Source organism: Asterias amurensis, chromosome 21, assembly GCF_032118995.1.
Source record: "Asterias amurensis chromosome 21, ASM3211899v1".
Classification (NCBI taxonomy): domain Eukaryota; kingdom Metazoa; phylum Echinodermata; class Asteroidea; order Forcipulatida; family Asteriidae; genus Asterias; species Asterias amurensis.
The window spans coordinates 10,940,075-10,955,047 of NC_092668.1; the positions used below are offsets into that span (position 1 = coordinate 10,940,075).

At 39.3% G+C, this 14,973-nt stretch overlaps 1 protein-coding gene across 2 annotated transcripts in view; it reads left to right on the forward strand.

The window, feature by feature from the left end:
• LOC139952788 (extracellular matrix organizing protein FRAS1-like) overlaps positions 1 to 14,973 on the forward strand; it is a 167,253-nt gene that overhangs the window by 96,551 nt on the left and 55,729 nt on the right. For both annotated transcript variants that reach the window (XR_011787911.1, XM_071952003.1), the window contains exons 5-15: positions 1,371 to 1,530; positions 1,828 to 1,961; positions 2,296 to 2,379; positions 3,359 to 3,463; positions 4,131 to 4,188; positions 4,862 to 4,995; positions 6,308 to 6,397; positions 7,984 to 8,131; positions 8,648 to 8,785; positions 9,674 to 9,814; positions 10,852 to 10,995. Coding sequence is in view for 1 of the 2 variants with exons in the window: in XM_071952003.1 (XP_071808104.1) it covers positions 1,371 to 1,530; positions 1,828 to 1,961; positions 2,296 to 2,379; positions 3,359 to 3,463; positions 4,131 to 4,188; positions 4,862 to 4,995; positions 6,308 to 6,397; positions 7,984 to 8,131; positions 8,648 to 8,785; positions 9,674 to 9,814; positions 10,852 to 10,995 (1,336 nt within the window). In the remaining variant the exon portion in view is untranslated. The remainder of the gene's footprint in view (positions 1 to 1,370; positions 1,531 to 1,827; positions 1,962 to 2,295; positions 2,380 to 3,358; positions 3,464 to 4,130; positions 4,189 to 4,861; positions 4,996 to 6,307; positions 6,398 to 7,983; positions 8,132 to 8,647; positions 8,786 to 9,673; positions 9,815 to 10,851; positions 10,996 to 14,973) is intronic.

Sequence of the window (14,973 nt, forward strand, 5' to 3'; positions counted from 1 at the left end):
TCGAAAACTATGGCACTTCAGAGGGAGCCGTTTCTCACAGTGTTTTATACCATCAACCTCTCCCCATTACCAATAGTGTCCACTGCCTGTAAGAGCCAGACTTTTTTCCATTTGTTGGTTTTAGAGCTTGCCTGACCATATTTACCCCCAAAACTATTTGGAGAGAAAACATCTTGTATGCTTGTTATGATGTGCCCAGTTGTAGCGACCCTTTTTTCATGTATTACAGAGTATGAACACCCAAATGACACAAATGTTTATTCTTTCCACAAATTCAGGGGGTAAACAAAGTTGCGTGACCTGGGGACAAAAGATACTCACAGTTGTGCAATTTCACAGTCTGTCTGCGTCTGTCAAGTACAGCGCACAAAAGAAGAATAAATACTAGAAGTCACTTTGGGTTTTTTCACTGAAGGCAGGCAGCTCTCAGTGCATTAAAGAAAATGATGAATGTTTCGTTTTTGACTTTCTGGATGGTTGTGCATGTATGGCGAGGTCAGAAATTAATGCGAAATATGGGCTGGGCTGATACAGGGGATTGGCAATCAATTCTTAATAGTGTCACGCTTTAGGGATTGCTGTCTTTCATGTGAATGAATGGAGGGAGGGGTTTGTGTAGATTGCAAATCATTAAACACAAATGTTGATTTGTTTGGGTCAGTTTGGGTCATAATAACAAGCATGTTGTTAGGTACACGTAGCTACACATTAGGTAAACTAGTAAACATACTATAGGCAAGGCAATGTGGTTGGAGCAATGGACCCAATCCTGTAAAATTCCAATCCCTTGATTTGATTCTGTCTGGGCGAGCACTGCATGTAATCAGGCATACCACCCTAATTAGAGTCACAGTTTGTTTTCAAACATGAAATAACCCACGGTTATTGCCCGGTAGCTAGAGCCACCTCGGTAGTCTAGTTGGTAAGACACTGCTCTAGAATTGCAAGGATCGTGGGTGCGAATCCCACCCGAGTAACATGCCTGTGATATTTTTTTACAGGACTCGGGAAAGTACTGAGTATACAGTGCTAACACACATAGGTGTATGGAAAAAAAATCAAAAAAAAAATCATAGTATTTTTTATCCCCGATGCAAATTGAACATCTATTAAAAAGTACGTAGACCCTTTAAGAGAATAAGAGCATTGTACAATGTTTAAATCAATTTTGGAACAATTTTTTTCAATATCAGGGAGACCGACATAGGGCCGGTTAGCTGAGTGAGTTGGCAGAGCACTTGAATGTTAACCCAGAGGTTGTGGGTTCAAATCCTGCTGTCAAAGTCTTTTTGCTTCGTTCACCCCAAAATTAAAAAAGATAACTCATTAATTTTTCTCTTTATGTTTGTTTCTCTGTTTCTTTTGTACAGCACAATTCACAGTGGAGCATATCACCTTGTAGATCATGTTACTGTAATAATGGGATAGTTCAATGTAGTAATCAAACATGTGGGATAACGCAATGCAGTCCGGAGGAGATCTTACAGCAGGAAGAAGGGGAATGCTGTCCGACATGCATCAGACCGGGACGTAAGTTGAACCTCTTTTCATTTCTTTATTTTCTGCAAAGATGTCAGTTGATGGTGTGTCGAGGCGTAGCGGTTAAGAGCAACGTACTCAAACTCTTGGATCACACCCAAGTTTATGATTTATCCTGGGAAGCGGCAGCCAGGGGATCATCTTGAGGGGATGCTACTTTTTATGTTAAATATCAAGTAATATACCACAAGGTAAACTGACTGGGTTAAGCAGGCTGATGGTTCAAGGTTTCTCAAAATTCGCAACTTTGTTTTTAACTACCGTGTTTTTTTCTTCTTCCTTTCTCAGGGCCATGTACATATAGGGGTCTACCATATAGGGACGGGGAAGAGTGGGAACCAGTTAAATGCAGCAAATGCAAGTGTGACGATGGGAAGACGAGGTGCTTTATGGCTGACTGCCCACCATTACTATGCGGTCAAGTGAGTATGGACACCAGCTAACCCACAGTCCTCCAATGTCAATAGTTTCAGTTCATTCTTCAATTCTGCTGATTATTAAAAATGGCACCCAGTTTGAGCTTATGAATGTCGCAGTTCTCGTTTGAAGTACAGACCCGCCAGGTTTGACCTAGTTCCATTCACATAAAGAGGTCAAACTAAAGGTCATGTATGGATATGAACTGTTCAAATGTAGTATTTTAACATCATGTCTCAATTTTTTTACACACAACTAAATGTTGTGTTTCATGTTATTTCTTTTAACCATTTTACTAACAATTTTACTAATTCGTTATTCTTTCTGTCTCTCCTTCAGCATGAAGATGCGGTATTGCAAGAAGGCAGGTGCTGTCCAGAGTGTACTGGCAGGTCCTGTGAGTTAGATGGATTAATTTATAAAGTAAGCCAGGGTACCCAACCCTCTTGTGTGGTTATATTTTGTTGCCTTTCTTTATATTATATTCTTTGTTTGAACATTCTAAAGCCAACCTTATACTTTAAGAAATTAGTAAAAAAAAGTCATGGAAATAATTTTTGTTTCAGGAGACAACAATTATTTTAGCATGTAAAACGTATTTATAATAATAATAATACAAAGCATTTATATGGCGCTATACAAAGAACAGAGCGCTTAGCATTAACAAAGGGAGGACATTTTATTTACTCATCCCTCGGCAAGCAATATTTAAAGGTTAGCTTTCTACTATCATTATCTTCAAATAGTGTGAGTTTGATGTAAATCTGTTGACATTGTATTTTGTGTCATAAAAAATTAACAAAATTCTTTAAGGCTTTTTAAAATGTGTTTTTTTCAAAACTTCTTGTAGCTTGTTTTTGCAATGAAATAACGTTGTACATAAGGCAGTGTCCCAAGTTTGCAGCTACAAGCTACAGCTACATGTATGGCTAGAAAAGTATAGTACGTCCTTATTAACATCCTAAACAGCAGCTGGTGCCATAGCTGTTGCCACTATTTCAGATTTGTAAGTTTGGAAGATGTTTGTGCAGGAGGTGTAGTGGACTGGAAAGTGACAGTGTTGCACTGCTTTTAACAGCTAGTGATAATGAGGTGGTGTCCAAATTGGCAGCCACAGCTAGATTTTCAGCATCAGAATGCTTTGAAGCATAGTTCGTCCTTTGAAGCCGAGCAACAGTCTTAGCCGTACACTGCTAAAAATGGTATTCTTGATCTAGGGAGTACACAAGAAATGTTTTCTCTCAAAAAAACAAGATGTTTCTTATTTCAAGGACACCTTTTTTAGCAGTGTAGCCTCCAATTGGGATACAGCCTTCTTTGTAAGTTTGGAAGACATTTGTGCAGGAGGCTTAGTGGATTATAGAGTAAGAGTCTTAAACTGCTTTTGGTTTTCTTGTTGCAGGATGGGTCTCAATGGCAAGCAGACTCTTGTACATATTGTAAATGTAACGCAGGAAGCATAGACTGTACTCAACAGCGCTGTGTAAGAGACTTCACCTGCCCAGCTGTAAGTAGTTAAACAACTGGTACTTGCTCTATGTTCAAATGGAGCTCAAATAACACCCCCCCAAAAAAAAAAAAAAAACAAAAAAAAAAACACAAAAACACAAAAAAACCCACTATGTTTTAAAAGCAACCATGGGCACAGGCGAATCTTCACACTAGTCCTACTTAAACCTCAGCATCGGCAGCAGGCCAGCGTGACAAGCAGACTATACATGTACTTCTTGAAGTGTCAGGACCACACCAAGGCCAATTTTTATGGCTCTGCTTACTGCTAAATTCTGCGCTTTTGATCACCATTCTCCATCTACTTTGCAAGCGCCAAATTTCTGCACTATCTGTGTAAGCAAAGAATGCATAGTAACGTGGAGTATGCATGCAAACAAGAAAACATTTCCTGCTAATCTGTGAAGTATGCTTAATTTAAGCGCGGAAAAACATACTTCCGGAAGTGCCAATTCTTTGCTTACGGTAAGCAGAGCCATGAAATTGGGCCCTATTCTTTTCAGAACCAACACTTCTCCCCCCAAAAATCTAGACATAGTTGTACACACAAGTTTACTACTACAGTTTTGTTGTGATCCACACCATGCAAAGCTTCAAACATCGGTTGCACTCATGTTGTTCAGTCTCCCTATTAACATTTCATCGCATGTTTTTGTTTTCTTCAGCGCCAGAGGAAGGTCTCTAAAGAAGGACAATGCTGTCCTGAATGTGTCTCATTAGATGGTAGGTAACTTTTAAATCTTTCATGGTTATGGTTTCAGGATTTGTTCATATGCCCTGCTGAACCTGTGGACAGTGGTCAATCCAGCTGAGCAGAATCAGCTGCAAATACACACTGGACCACGTTGACCTGGGTTTAATTTCATGGCTCTACTCAATGCGGAATTCTACGCGTACAGTGCCTTTAAAGCACCTTGTTGTTTTGGGTCGTAAGCGTATAATTCAACGGTAAGCAGAGCCATAAAACTTAGCCCAGACTCCAGTAAGGTTAACATTAAGCCAGTGACCCACCCTACAACTGAACGTCCAGCAGTCTGTCTGTTTGTTTTAATGATCTTTCTATCAAGGGAACTCAGCAAACTACATAAACACACTAAGCTGACACTAGCCAATCTCTCTCATACAAACACTGGTTTAACGTCTATGATTATGAATTGAAAAATTAAGAATCGTTATTCAGTAACTAGACGACAACACGTGTTCTTATCATTGTGAAATCAGTGGTTAGCTTGGTAGGGTTCGGACCCACAACCTTGTGATTGCAAGTCATGCAGTCTAGCCACTGGACTGCAGTCTAAAACTAGGTAATGCATTTTCCATTTTGGTTGTTGTTAAAACAAGTTGCAATTCTTTCCTTTGAAACAATTAGTTTATCTACCTCTTTTTTTTCACTCAGCTCCGTGTGATGATTCTGGTAGCTTAAGGTATAGTGGGGATGTTTGGAACATCACAGCTTGTGAATTCTGTATATGTCAACAAGGCAGGATAGAATGCACAACGGCAGAATGTGACAGACTACGCTGTGGAGAGGTAAGATTCTAAACCAACAACCATTCCTGGGCTATACAATCAAGTACTTAGAGTGTCTTTAACTTGGCTTGAAGCCGTCCTACGGTTGACCCGTGAGATGACAGAAAAACAGTTGGAAACTGACTCTTAAAGACACTGGACACTATGGCAATTGTCAAAAACTAGTCTTCTCACATGCTGTATATCAACACATGCATAAAATAACAAACCAGTGAAAATTTGAGCTCAATCGGTTATCGAAGTTTGGAGATAATAATGAAAGAAAAAACACCCATGTCACACAAAGTTGTGCGTCAGATGCTTAATTTCGAGACTTCAAATTCTAAATCTGAGGTCTTGAAATCAAATTTGTTGGAAATAACTTATTACTTGAAAACTACTCCACTTCAGAGGGAGCTGTTTCTCACAATGTTTATACTATCAACCTCTCCCAATTACTCGTTACCAAAGTAAGGTTTTATGCTAATAAATATTTTGAGTAATTACCATTACACTGCCTGTAAGGATGTTGTTGCACCTAGACTAAGACCATAGTGACCGTATCAGTCGCCAACTGTTTAGGATGTTAGTGGATCACGGATGACATGATAATGGTTTTATCCTGGGCCCAATTTCATAGAGCTGCTTAAGCACAAAATTTTGCTTAAGCAAAAGAAATCCTTGCTTAGTAAATTCAGATAACCGGCCAAGACTCCACTCAATTGTTATGCTAAGTAAACAACAGCTAAATACCAGTCACAAGCAGTGCATATGGCATGAAATTTTGGCCAGTAACATGTGTAAAATAAGCGAGCTATTTTCATGCTTAAGCAAATTATTCGCTTAAGCAACTCTATGAAATTGGCTCCTGGTGGTCTATGACATTCACACCATTTCCCAGTGACCTGAGCATCAATTTTATGCTTGTTGCCGATGGTTCCGATGGGCGGTTGAAGGAAATGCATCATTCAAATTTCCCCCAAATGGCAGTGTGGGGTTCAGTGTGTTTGAAAGATTTGGTGCGGTAGGGAAGAAGGTTCAAGATTGTATGTAAACCTCAGAGTGTAGAGTTACAAATTTTACTAAGTTCATTGTGAAAAAGTGTGCAAAATTTTATCAACACTTTCCAAATGAAAACATTTTCAAATCTATGCTAAAAACATAACTCATTTAATAATGAACTACCAACTTCTTCTGTAAAATGCTTTAGGACATTTATGTGAGGCGTTGTATCAGTTCACTTTTTGATGGCAATTACAATAATGATGATTAATGTTCTTCATTGAATGCACATATTATAGAAAGACTGAGACTACGTTTGATTTCATTGTAGGGCGATACTGTTCTTCATCGAGAGGGCCGATGCTGTCCTGAATGTGTTGCACCTCTCGGTTACTGCATCCACAACAGGATCTCATACACTGTAAGTAACGTTTTCAATAACCCACACATCAAACCACTCGGGGACTTTTGGGACACTAGGTGGCAGCAGACTTGTACAAAAAATCAGGGTTTTTTTGCCCAAATTTGATAAAAGTACTTAACTAGGCCCTCATTATTTTGTATTTTTTGCCCAAATTAGATAAAAATGAAGGATTTACCCGTTCAATTTTTCAATTAAATAATTATATGATTCAAATTCAGAATTGAAACAAGGTCCTCAGATTGTTAATTAAATTAATGTTATCTGTTTTATTATTATCCTAATTGTTTTTAGTATTATTATTGTTATTTATTTGGCAATTCAGAATAAAAATACAAAATTACAAATAATTGACACAAAAAGGATAAAGCTCTTAAAAACATTACTTATATAAATATATAATGTTTATCAAACCTACTGTGCAATTTGGGACAATCTAAATTATTTCTGTATCTTTTTTTGTGTGAATTTAATCTAAAACACCCCATCGGAAAAAGCATATTTTAATTTGTCACTGATTCTTGAGTAACTCCACTTTGCAAACAAAGTTTGCCTTGTAGCGTCTTAAAATAGGACCCAGGTGTTAACGTTATGAAGTTGCGCAGTGGTGACATGTATAGTCGGACAGTAGCATAATACATGTAGGCAATGTGAGACTGGTGTACCCAAGAGACTGGTTCTGTGACCACATCCTCCAAAACCAATGTTGATTTTCAATTAATTTTTGCGATATTTTAGACTTAGTGGTGTGTCTGGCCCAAAGGTAGGTTAGGCTATTTTGAGAAGGGGGTAGGGGTGTTTTCACTTTACTCCTGAATATTTATTCACTCTTGTGGTGGAAATAGGGGGGGGGGGTGTGATAATGATTTGCGTGCCTTAGGCCCATTGGGTAGTTCAACCCTTGATGTTGGTTGCCAAGTCAACATGGGTTTAAGTTGATCATAAATTGTTTTATACATGTACTGTAGCTAATACAGCGGCAACTGTAAACAACACTGATGGAGGGAGGGGAGGGGGAATGGGTGGGGGACCGATAAGTTAATATTTTGTTTCTAAAAACCAAGAAGAGCTAAAAAAATAGTGGATATTAATTTAAAAGCTTTCAGAGTAGAGCTCTGTTTTGGATAGTATTTAACCAGTGTTGTATATTATTTGGTTGTACTCGTACATGCGGCGGCTGATGCCACGCTCTCCATGTTGGTGGGCAGTTAGGTTTAGGTGTTTTAACGCTGCGTCGCCTAAAATGCACACTTCACTGCATAACGCACGGCATAGAGTTATATATGAAAGCGCACAGTGAAATTGCCCACCAGTATGGGGCATTAAAGATTTTTTTGATGATGACCTCGGGTGGAATGGGTCAATATGTATGTTTGTATTAGCACTGTATGCTCAGTACTTTACAGTGTGAAAAAATCCACTGGCCGGGTACCTCAACGTATTAATAGATGTTAAGGGATTAAGACTATGTACCCTTACTCCTTAAACGCTGTATACTCACTGGTGTACAAATGTAAATGTCGTGTTTTTGTTTCGTAAGTTTGAATACAATATTCAAATGAGGCTGATCTTTTTCTACCAATCAGAACGGTGAAACGTGGGAGCCTGATGACTGCCATACTTGTGTGTGTCAATCTGGAGAGACTCGCTGCTTCAAAGTAGATTGCCCTCCCTGCTCAGGGGATCGTATACCTGTGGAGGTGGAAGGGCAGTGCTGTCCGGACTGTGTCTTAGGTAAGGCAATATAAACTAGAACATCTACACAGTTTCACAATTGAGCTGTTCTTCGAACAAGCACTAAGAAGAGCTATCTTGTTTTTCTTATAATATCAAAGTCTTATATAGCGCACATATCTACCAAACAAGGTACTCAAGGCGCTGAGTATATACAAACTTTCAGAAAGATAGGTTTATTGCAGTGATGAATTTTGAGACCCAATTAGTTAGCACCTTATAAGGGTTTACAAGGTGCTACAGCGCATTAAGCAGCCACAGCCAGGAACACCGGGGCAAATCCCTTCTCTTGCCGATAAGTGCAATGGGTTCTTTTACATGCGTTACACAACAACTTATGGCTTCAATACTCTATAGATTTGAAAGATATATTTGTATTTATCAGTTTAGACTTAAAATGCATTGACCTTGGCACTGACAGAGTTAAAGGAAAAACAGATACTTATCAGTCCTTCTGAGAAAGTAATTTCAGAGATAGTTTTCGTTTTATGAAGTGATTTTTATTTATTTTGACAGTACAATGTCGGCCTGATTGCCTCGCCTGTGATGCCCAGGGCTGTACATCATGCAGGAATCAGAGATTAGTGGAAGATGGTCTGTGTGTTGATTCCTGTGATGTGGGATTCTACAAAGCATCAGAATCAATGTGTCAAGGTAATATAGTAGGCGGTTTACTGGTTTAAGAGTTTAGGTACTTTTTGTACAACACAAAACACAAACGTTGTCAGATTTACATTAAACTTACATGGTTTGAAGATTATGATGGTACAAAAGCTTCCCTTAAAATGTAACTTACTGAGGTGCTTCAGTGTTTGAGGAATGAGTAAAACAATTTCACAAAATTAATTTTTGTCTTTTGTCTTAGTGAGTCAAAAATTATTTTAGTAAGTACAACTGATTTATACAACTCTCCTAAAAACATTGCTCGTGCTCAAAAAAAGTTGCGACTAATGAAGCTGAAACTTCTAAAGGTTAATTAAATGACATATATCTTCATTTTCTAGTGGTTCAAAATACATTAAAAAACATTTACTGGCAAACAAAATTTGGGTTGGTTTTAGTAAAGCAAAAGAAACTAATTGAAGACAATAAGTTAGAACAAACTGATTGAAACGTTGAGTTGTCAACCACCAGGGCCCAATTTCATGGCTCTGCTTACCGTAAGCACAGAATCGGCGCTTACGGAAGCAGGGAATTCTGTGCTTATGGCAAGCGTATTTCACGGGTTAGCAACGAATTTGGGCTTCTGCGCATGCGTACTTCACGTTACTAGACATTCTACGCTTACAAGGCTAGCGCAGAAATTCGGCGCTTGCACGTAAGCGGGGAATCGCGATCGTAAGCGCAGAATTCGGCGATAAGCAGAGCCATGAAATTGGGCACTGTTCTTCTCAGAACCAACACTATTCAGTAGATATTTAAACATTGTGCTACTGCAAACCTAACCTGATTATACTCCAACCATACACATTTCAATTCCTACTCTAGAAACTAATTTAAAAACAAAATCCATTTGAAATTTATCCTTTTTTCTGCTTCCAGCTTGCCATGAAACGTGTTTATCTTGTACGGCGGGCACCGAGTATCACTGTGTGACCTGTCAAGAGAACTATCTACTAAAATGGAGCCAGTGTATCCCAAACTGTGGAAGTGGATTCTTTGAAATTGAAAACATCTGCTCTGGTATGTCTTATTATATTATAAGTTATCACATGCACGCTGGTGTAATACAGAAAAGAATTAGTGCTGCTGCGTCTCATATGAGACGCAGATGCGCTATACTTGTTTGTATTCCATGAGCGTTCCTTCAAGCAAACAAGGGACGCAAATGCGCCATTTTTGAATTGACGCTTTAGCTTCTTATCAGCTGCACTTTGTGTGTGTGGCTTATAAAAGTGCGCTATGCTGAGTGTGATATGGGCCATGCGATGTAAGTGTATATCACACTCTTTGTTTTAATAGATGTTAAATTTGCATCAGGGATAAAGAATATTAATTTTTGGTTTTTACCCATATACACCGATGTGTGTAGCACTGTATACTCAGTACTTTCCCGAGTCCTGTGAAAAAAAATCACAGGCATTTTACTCGGGTGGGATTGGAACCCACGACCTTTGCAATTCTAGAGCAGTGTCATACCAACTAGACCACCGAGATTGCCCGGTAGCTAGAGGCAGTTTGAATCCTTTGTTTTAGCAGCGGGCACTGCAAACGATTTAATAGATGTTAAATTTGCATCGGGATAAAGAATATTAATTTTTGGTTTTTACCCACATACACCGATGTGTGTAGCACTATATACTCAGTACTTTCTTTGTTGCTATGAAACAACCTATCAGAATCAAATACTCAAGCCTGCTTGAAGATTTTTACCAGTGCTAGTGGGCTACAAACAAATAAGGTGCCTCTGAGTGCAATATCCCTCAAGGTCGAAGGTCAAGTTGGATATCGGTCGCAGACGCGCTATTTACCGAACTGGGTTGTGTTACGGTCATTACACAACACATGGGACCTATGGCTTTTCGTCCTATATCATGTGTTAAACATGAATCCAAAACAACTTGGTGTCTACATTGATATGGCAGAGACATGTAACAGCTGGCAAACAAGACTCCTCTGATAAAACCAGTAGTTACAAACCATTAAAACACTTCATATAAATCATCTTAATCATCGTATTGGCGGCATCTATTTACTGCTATTTTCTTTTCCCCTGGCAGAGTGCCACGAGAGTTGTCAAGAGTGTACTGGACCCCGTAAATCAGACTGTTTGGTGTGCGCTAACTCAACGCATGTTATCAGGAGGAACAGTTGCGTGCCAGAATGCGGCCAGGATTACTACCTACAGGGGAACATCTGCCATTGTAAGTAACACTCCAGGGGTGGATTTCACAAAGAGTTAGGACTGGTCTTATCTCAAGTTAGGACCAGTTACTCGTCCTAACTTAGGACTATCCATGCAATTTGTATATCTCCTAGGACTAGTCCTAACTCTTTGTGAAATCGACCCCAGGAATCAATATTGATAGTAAGATACGTAGGGATAGTATCAGAGAGTAGTCTGGCCTCTGATTTGTTAAATTGTGTGTCAATTTCGGGATTTTATATTAGGATTTGGTTGATTAAATGCTGAAGCAAGTCTCGAGATAACCCACGGTTCCCACAGCAATTGGCGTGGTGCCCTGTGCTTTTGCCATGGTGCCCTTTGCTTTTGACGTGGTGCCCTGTGCTTTTGCTGTGGTGCCCTTTGCAAAGTTCCAATACACAGCATTCAAGTCCAGGGCCCAATTGTATAGAGCTGCTTAAAGCACAACACAAAAATATGATAACCAGAATAAGGTTACCAGCCAATATACCAGTCACATGGACAAGTTGTGACTGGTATCCTGCTCATTTCTGCTTGGCAGATAATTGTTAAGCATTTTAAAAGCAACTCTATAAAACGTTGCCCTGGCTTTCTCGGAAATGCCCCCCCCCCCCCCTAATCTTCCAACTGTCAATCCCACTTTAATTGGACAAACTGATTCATTTAAAAATAACCATAACTGCCGCCCCGTCCATAAACACCTTCAAATCTTTTAAGGAATCTTGTGAGATATGCCTTACAGCCACAAGACTGCAGTGCCTATTTAGGCCTTGAACTTTGCTTGTAGGGGCACAGCGATTTTCCATTGTTAATTGGGGCAGCTTTAAGGAAAAGGTAAATCTGTATTGGAACTTTGCAGCGGGACACCACAGCAAAAGCACAGGGAACCACAGCAAAGGCACGGGGCACCACGGCATTTGGCTGTGGGCATGGGTGCCGAGGGTTATTACAAGGCCTGCCTATTTTATCTTGGTTACTTAGTGTAAAACTAATTGCCCCCCTCCCTCCTCTTCGTTCCCCCTACCTCCTGCCATATGCTCTGTGAGTCACCAGCAATCTCCGCCCAGATTTTGTCGGGATAAGATAGATTTCCTCAGCTGGTCAGAGTGATTGTGACGATAAGGCTCACTTGGAGTTTACTTTAAAGGAAATGTGTACACATTCTTTATTAGGGCCCAATTTCATAAAGCTGTGGAGCAGAAAATACTGGATAGCAAATATCTTTCTTTGCTAAGCAAAAAAATTAGTGGGGCACCAGTTGCAACAATGTAACTTTTAGGGAACAGTGGCTGGTAACCACATCCTGCTTAGGGCTGATTTTGTGCTTACTGTGCGAGTTTCCATTTCATAGAGTTTACAAACCCTATTATAATAAGCACAAAAGTCATGCTTTACCTTTCATTGCTTACTGTATGAAAATGAAAGATTTAACAATGCAAATCCAGGGATGGACACACAAGCTAGCTGCCGGTGAAGTAGGCTAAAGCTCAAGTAAATTTGTCTATAGTACTAAGCTTAGAAATTTGCTTAGCAGCGCTATATAATTCGCCTGTGGGCTCAGTTCCAGACAGCTGCTTAAGCACAGTATGTATGCCTACATGTAGCTAACCGAGAAAAAAAAAATGCTTTACCTAGATATTTAATAGATGTTAAATTTGCATTGGGGAATGCTTTACCTAGATATTCAATAGATGTTAAATTTGCATTGGGGAATGCTTTACCTAGATATTCAGTAGATGTTAAATTTGCATTGGGGATAAAGAAATACCTGAATATTGTTACCAGCCAAAATACCATCAGGCATGTACAATCTGTGACTGGTACCCTTCTAATATTTGCTCAGCAAGAACTTATTTTCTGCTGAGGCAGCTCTTTGAAATTGAGCCTTGGTAATTTCTGCATTTTTGTTTAAAGGCAGTTGACACTAATGGTAATTACTCAAAATATTGATTAGCATAAAACCTTACTTGGTAACGAGAAATGGGGAGAGGTTGGTAGTATAAAACATTGTGAGAAACGGCTCCCTCTGAAGTGCCATAGTTTTCAAGAAAGAAGTAATTTTCCACAAATTTGATTTCGAGACCTCAGATTTAGAACTTGAGGTCTCGAAATCAACCATCTAAATGCACACAACTTCGTGTGACAAGGGTGTTTTTTCTTTCATTATTATCTCGCAAGTTCGATGACCGACTGAGCTCAAATTTTCACAGGTTTGTTATTTTATGCATATGTTGAGATACACAAACTGTGAAGGCTAGTCTTTGACAATTAGCAATAGTGTCCACTGCCTTTAATATGCAGATGGGGATCCGATTCCGTTGAATCTAAAACCAACTGTGGCCAGTCACTGGAACACTTCCTCACTGTTTTAGTCTCCAATCAACTGCAACATTGCTGCCTGGTCAACCCATTCCCCCGGTGTCTGTTGAAACGGCAATAGATTCACATGCTCGTGTGAGCACTATTTCCCTTCAGTAACGTCCCTGGTACCGTGGTCCTTAAAGGGCAGGTTGCTTGCTATGACGATGGTTCAAATCAGAAGAATAACCCTGCTGGCGTTTCTGGTCTGATCAAAGCACCTTGTTAACCATTTTCACCATTAAAGGCACTGGCCACATTTGGTAATTGTCAAAGACCAGTATTCTCACAATATTTTATTCTCCCAACAGCTCTCCATTGCTCGTTACCAAGTAAACATTTGTGAGCAGATGTTACACGCTTGAGTGGTCCTTCTTAAAGAGTTACACTTACACCATGGCGTGTTAACCCTATTCTTGGCCTGTATGCCCCTTCAGAAGTTTCATATAGACTTTATAAGTTTTTTCCCCAGTCAAAATGCCCTTTGCAAAATGAAAATTGTCCTGCCCTTTGAAAGACATAATTCCAGACTTTATTTATATACATTGTACCATAGCTTGCGTTATACAGAGCAGAGGCACGCTTATCTACCATCGGTTTCAAATCTTCAGGATCATTTAGGACACTTGAACTTAATGCACATTCTATTTCTGCTAAAGAAAGTAGAATATTTGCAAACTGGAAAGTACCTTTCTGAAATCAGGTCAAACACTTAACCATCCCTTTAAAGTGTTTTCCTGGCTGCTGTCGTCGCAGTTGATGAAGCGTACTTCCCCCATCCACAAAAGAAACCATCAGGAAGTAATTACAGCCAATTCCATTAGAACAATCTCTTGATGTGCTCGGATTGTTTTCTCGTTTGGAGGTCAGTTTCACAGGAGGTCAAAAGTTCTGATCTGTCAAGGTTGGATTGTACTTCAATGAAGCCATTTTTGAATAATTGTCTGGCCCAACGATTTGCTCGGTCGCATGTGAAGAGATTTGAATCCCTTAGAGTAAAGACAGTATTGCCGTGTCATTTTGGTCGGGGGAGGCTTTTTGCACAGGTACAAAAGAGACTGGTGAACTCACTTACACGTAGCAATCAATTAGTTTTTCAGAAGGGTACCAGACTTTGCAATATTGGGTTTGTTAATGCAAAGCCCGCCCTCATTAACATGGTTTTAATTAGTCTGAGAGATTTAGGATTGAGTGTTCAAGGTGACTAAGCATGTTACTGTACCGAACATCATTCAAATTTAAATTGCGAAGACCAATTGGAAGCGAATTTGATGTCGCCCTAGGAATCACCCTAGTTGGGCTCGCTCAATTGCTGGGATCATGATTCTGTTTTTAAAGTGAGCACATTCACAAGATGCAAGTCTCAAGTGGCATATTGTGGCCAGTCTACATATCTCAAGTTTGCAAATGCAGCCTAATTTATGTAAAAAAATTTAGTCAAAATTATGCAAATTCAATCTAAAATATGCAAATTCAATCAAAATTATGCAAATCCAATCTAAAGTTTTCAAGTTCAACTGAAAATATAAAATTTCAATCTTAATTCTGTAAATTCAGTCTAAAGTATGCCCCTCAATTTTTTGAAACTTGTGAGCTTAATATTGTTATCTCTGGTCAC